This window comes from Egretta garzetta, unplaced genomic scaffold (assembly GCF_000687185.1).
Source record: "Egretta garzetta isolate BGI_Z169 unplaced genomic scaffold, ASM68718v1 scaffold46, whole genome shotgun sequence".
NCBI lineage: Eukaryota > Metazoa > Chordata > Aves > Pelecaniformes > Ardeidae > Egretta > Egretta garzetta.
This window is the reverse complement of record NW_009260268.1, coordinates 833,901-838,963: the sequence shown is the minus strand read 5'-3', so window position 1 is coordinate 838,963 and position 5,063 is coordinate 833,901. Positions and strand designations below refer to the sequence as shown.

At 35.0% G+C, this 5,063-nt stretch overlaps 1 protein-coding gene across 1 annotated transcript in view; it reads left to right on the top strand.

Annotated features, from left to right (window-relative positions):
* Nucleotides 1–2,292, top strand: part of VEGFC (vascular endothelial growth factor C) — an 80,303-nt gene extending 78,011 nt beyond the window's left edge. Inside the window, exon 7 of the mRNA XM_035897798.1 lies at nt 1,824–2,292. Coding sequence (XP_035753691.1) covers nt 1,824–1,938 — 115 coding nt within the window. The 3' untranslated portion in view covers nt 1,939–2,292. The remainder of the gene's footprint in view (nt 1–1,823) is intronic.
* Nucleotides 2,293–5,063: the final 2,771 nt, after the last annotated feature.

Genomic DNA, 5,063 nt, shown 5'->3' with positions numbered 1-5,063 from the left:
CCCCCGCCTTTTCTTTCTCTTATTTCATTCTGTGGTTGTTCAGTACATGAAATAGTCCAACAGTCCAACTTTCATGGCAGAGATGGGCAAAAAGGCAAGTGAGTTCAGTGTTTCATCCACTGCATCTCTATGGAATACCTTTTTCCCAGAACAACCCTACTACTGGTTGCCCATTTGCTTAGAGTATGTCCTTTGGCAAATGTGCAAGGCAGTAAAGTTCACTTGCTTTCTTTCTCAAGTGATGCTGTGATTTTTGTTGCCTTTTACCACCATTTCTAAACTTTTATTGGGCCAAAGATCAGTAGGGCTTTGAGAGATTCCTATAAGCTGTCACACTGATCTCAAATATATTAAGTGGCTCAAAATAGTGTTACTCCCTTAATTACAGAGACCACATTGGTGAAGTAATCTATGATTAATGACATAGAAAACACTGAACAAGACTAGTTAATAAATGTCATGTTTGCAGTCTTCCTCATTCCTTATTGTTTTCCTCATTGCCAGGTTCACTGGTTGAACTGGCTGGCTTGAATTAATGTAACTGTAATCCAGACCTCATATCATAAACAAATTATTGCAAAGTAGTAACTTGGTATCCAAAACAAGCACACAACATATTAACTTATCTGCGGCAATAATAAGAGTAGCCACAAGCCTGAAACAAGAATTGCCTAGGGAAGAGGGTAGTGACATTTCCTTAATACAGTGTACTGTAGTGTCTTTGAACTGAAGCAAGCATGAATTACAGTAATAGAACATAATATCAGTGTTTCACAAATAGGCACACATTATTTAAATGCAAGTTTTAAGTATTACTGTGTTGAAATTCAAAACATATATTTTGTCTTTTGACTCATTGCCAGCATCTAAAAAAAACCCCCAGACTTGTACTTTGTCTCCATTATACACCAGAAAGCATTTAGCATTGTTATTGTAAGGTTATTTTAGGTCAAGTTCTTGTTTTAATAGAAAAATAAAATAGGAAAAGGAAGAGTTCAGGGACAGCCACAGATACTATCATTGTATAAGTTCTATTTTTCAGTCAAGGGATCTGTGAAGAAAAATCCTGCTGCTGCTTAGGTAGATGTGACTTGTGGTTTAATGCTCTATTTCTGTTAAACTTATTTCAATGAAAGGAAAGAACAGAAATAGTCCCTATTTAAGATTTATGATAAACATGCAGGTTCTGATCTTAGAATGCACATACTTAGATCTTCAGAATGCACATACCTGTCATATGAAGCGTAGATACATCCCTACTGGCCTTAGAGGGTGCCTATAGGGGTTTGCAGCTTGAAAAGAAGTATGTTCTCATTTTCAGGCATGGGGTCACAGTGTAACTTATATAGACAGATCTCTCAGGCTTATTGCATTAGTGAATAATGTGAGAAACAGTCCTGGGTAAGAAGGTAGTAGATCTGATTATCACCTGATTCTGGGTTGCCACCTCAAACTGGCAGGATGCAGTAGATCATAACAAGCCAATTTGAGTACAGAAAAAATATTACTTTATTTTCAAAATTAAATTTTAAAAAGTACTACTCAAGATTAGACAGCGTCTACAACCAGGCAATACGTTAAAAATATTCATGAGTATCTGTTGCAACAGAATAATTTCTCTTCAGTAGCATTCATTATTCTTTCGTCAAGAATAGTCCAATTAAAAGTAGTTGCAAGAACATAAACAGAAGTTAAAAGATATGTATTTGTTAGGAATTAAATATCCCATCAAGAAATGGCAATCTAAATACATACAGATTTCTATGCCAGGTTAATATAAATGATCATGTTATCTTAATGCCTGCTTTTTTTTGTTTCTTCAGTTGTTACAGACCTCCATGTACAGTCCGAACGAAACGCTGTGATGCTGGATTTTATTTTAGTGAAGAAGTGTGCCGCTGTGTACCCACATATTGGAAAAGACCACTTATGAATTAGTGATGAGAGCACTGCTTACTATTTTGGTGTACATTTTTCCATTAGAACAAAACAAGAACAGAAAATTCGCTAATATTTGGAATTAAATGTTCACCAGAGACCCTGTGGGGCTTTCAGAGACAGACCCATTGTGCTTTTCTCAAGATGTGGAAAGCAAATGTAGAAGAGAAATGGGGTTCATGTTTTGTAAAGGACTCAATAAGGACTTATTTTCTGCCAATGACCAAACAGCCTAGGTTCTCCTTCTTGTGATTTTTTTTTAAAGAGATAATGACTATATAATTTATTTCCACTAAAACCATTGTGCAGCATTTCTGTTTATAGCAGTAACAATTGTTAAAGCTCACTGTGATCAATATTTTTATATCATGCAAAGTATGTTTAAAATAAAATGGAAATTGTATTATATAATGGTGAGAATGTTTAATCATCTGCCTGAACAAAAGAACTACAATTCAGCTTTATTATCAGAGTTCTTAAAAGGAGGAAAGGTGATTAAGAGAAAGCACTTTACAAAAGGAAGACTGCAGACATTTGCTCATACCTGTTGTATGTGTAATTTCAAATAGAAAGAATTATACTTAGTGTTTTAAACCCCAGTGATATTTCTGTCTCTAGAACAAAACTAGCAAAGCAAATACAATTAATAACTAATGAAAACATTGGGGATCCAGCAGCAGCTACTCACATTCCAAGATACTCACGTTTCATATTATTTACTGTTAGTATTCCTAAAGAATAATATAAAATAATGTCTGTTGAAGGTTACTAGTAGGAAAATGGAAATGCCAACTATGTTTTTTATTTAACATTACCAGCTATATTGTAAAATTTACAACTACATAATTCAGAATGCTTAGATGCACTTTCACTCTTTCATATAGTCAATTGGATATGTTGGTCAAAAATAATGTATGTGCGTGCAAAATTACTTGGAAGGAAAATAATAGATTTTACATTCCAATGGGGATATGAAAGGACTTCCACCAGTCTGGTATGGATTGACATCATCTCTACATAAAAAAATGGTCAGGACTTCTCTTTAGTAAAGAGAATGTGAAAACAAACATCTACAACTCTAAAAAGAGGTAAGTTTTTTACCTTGCATGGAAAGAGCAATGTGCATAGAACAATCTATTCAAAATCAAAATGTTTCAGAAGTTGGGAGGAAGTTGTTAAATTATGCAAACTTTATTGGGTACAGAAGTGGAACAAGTAAAGCTGCAAAGCAAGATTTTTTGTGACAGGAGTGGGCACATCTGCAAAAATATTTTTAGATGTCATTATTCTGAAGTGTTGCTTCTAAGCAGCTATTCTTAGAAGGGCTATTAATTAAACAGTACTATTTCTGATTATTTCCTAGAAAGGTGGTGATGGGGAGCTGCTTTTCTAGATTCTTGAATATATAGATATCACACTTCCTAAAACTGAGTGAAAGCTACTTGTGTTTTATTACCCCCCATCATGAGTTGAGACTGACTAACAGGCAGGATGAGAGGCAGCTTGAAAGTTCACGCTTTCCACTGTACATCTAATGTCCCCAGTGCTCTTCCTAAGAGGCCAGCTATTTGTTATCCAAAGAGGATAACAGGATGAAGCTTAGGCATACAGATACCAAGGAATGTCTGTGTTACATACTGCCTTAGCAATCACATGCAGGTAGAACTCCGGATGACAATTTAACATTGAAATACAACTTTACATCAGTATAACAAAACACAATTCCCATCGGTTGGCTTAGTAGTCGTGCAAGTCAACGGTGTCTAAACTGGCAGTGTCAATCTAATAGCAAGAGGTTAATAGCCAAAACTTCATTCAGTATTATTAGTGATCCAGACATGCACACCTATATGTCAGCTGCTTGAAAGAAGCATGACATACCTTAAAAAATCAATTAAAGAGCAAACTTTATGAAGACTTGAGAAATCAAGCAAGCTGTAGATGAAGCTCCCCAAATAAGCTTTTTAATTTTTATCCAAGCCCAATACAGAAGAGAGGCAATAGGGGAAGGACAAACCAAATCTGAAACCAGGACTGTATGCTAAGTAAGCCAGTATCTAACAGATAAAATATATACTTGTGGTTAAAAAGGAAGAGGGCACAAGTGAAGACAGGGGAAAACTGCATTCCAGCAAGTAATTCTATGTAATTATAAGAAGTGCATGTTACAATCCTGTGCAAATAAAAACCCTACTAAACTGAGCAATGCTCACTTTATGCGTCTAAGCTATCTGAAAGGAGTTCATGAAAACAGAGCTAATAAAACCATCCTGGCTAAGGAGATATTTGGATTTCTACTGAGCATGTTACACTCCAAAAGCATAAAACCCATCAGAGTAGGGAAGGGAAGGCAGGGAGTTTGAAAATAAGGACACTGAACAGGAATCTCCAGCTTTATTACAAACATCAGCATTCAATAAGAATGACTTTCTGGAATGCGGTTTTTTTTTTTTTCAGTTTCTTAACTTTCCACATACTGAGACTTTTGGACATAAATTATGTAAATCACTAAGTAAACATAAGATTTAAAGAAAGCAAAGCACTGACTTCTAAAAGTTACCCCAAATCAGGTTTGTGTCTGAGCAAAGCAACTGGTTAACGGTTCTCAAAGGTATGCAGATGAGTAGGATAATAACTGCGAGCAGCTGATAGCATTTTCTGGTAATCAGGCTCTCCCATTCTGCTTTAGATGAAACAAGAACACAATAAATATCACAATTATTATCATTATTATAGGGTAGAGATTTCCCATTCTATGTGATAAAACATGATTCTGTTTGTACTGTCACAAAATCATCTATATTTAAGCAAGTGTTTGTGGAGAAATAGAGTGGTGGCATAATCTGCATAGCAGGTCTTCCTTGCATCTATTGTATAAAGTAGGTGATAGATTTACACCATTTTCAGTCTTGAAGTGTTATATGAATATGATCTCTTTGCAATTTTCATCTTCAAATCTTAATTTGGTATTCTTAAAACATATAAAAAATAAACTATACAGCTTAAAGGAAGATCTAAAAATATAGGTGATAATTATACATACAAGTTATTCTGCACTAACTCTGAATAAAAAACTTATGTTGTTATTTGCCTAAAACCTCTGTGCCTTCTGCAAAAAATACGGG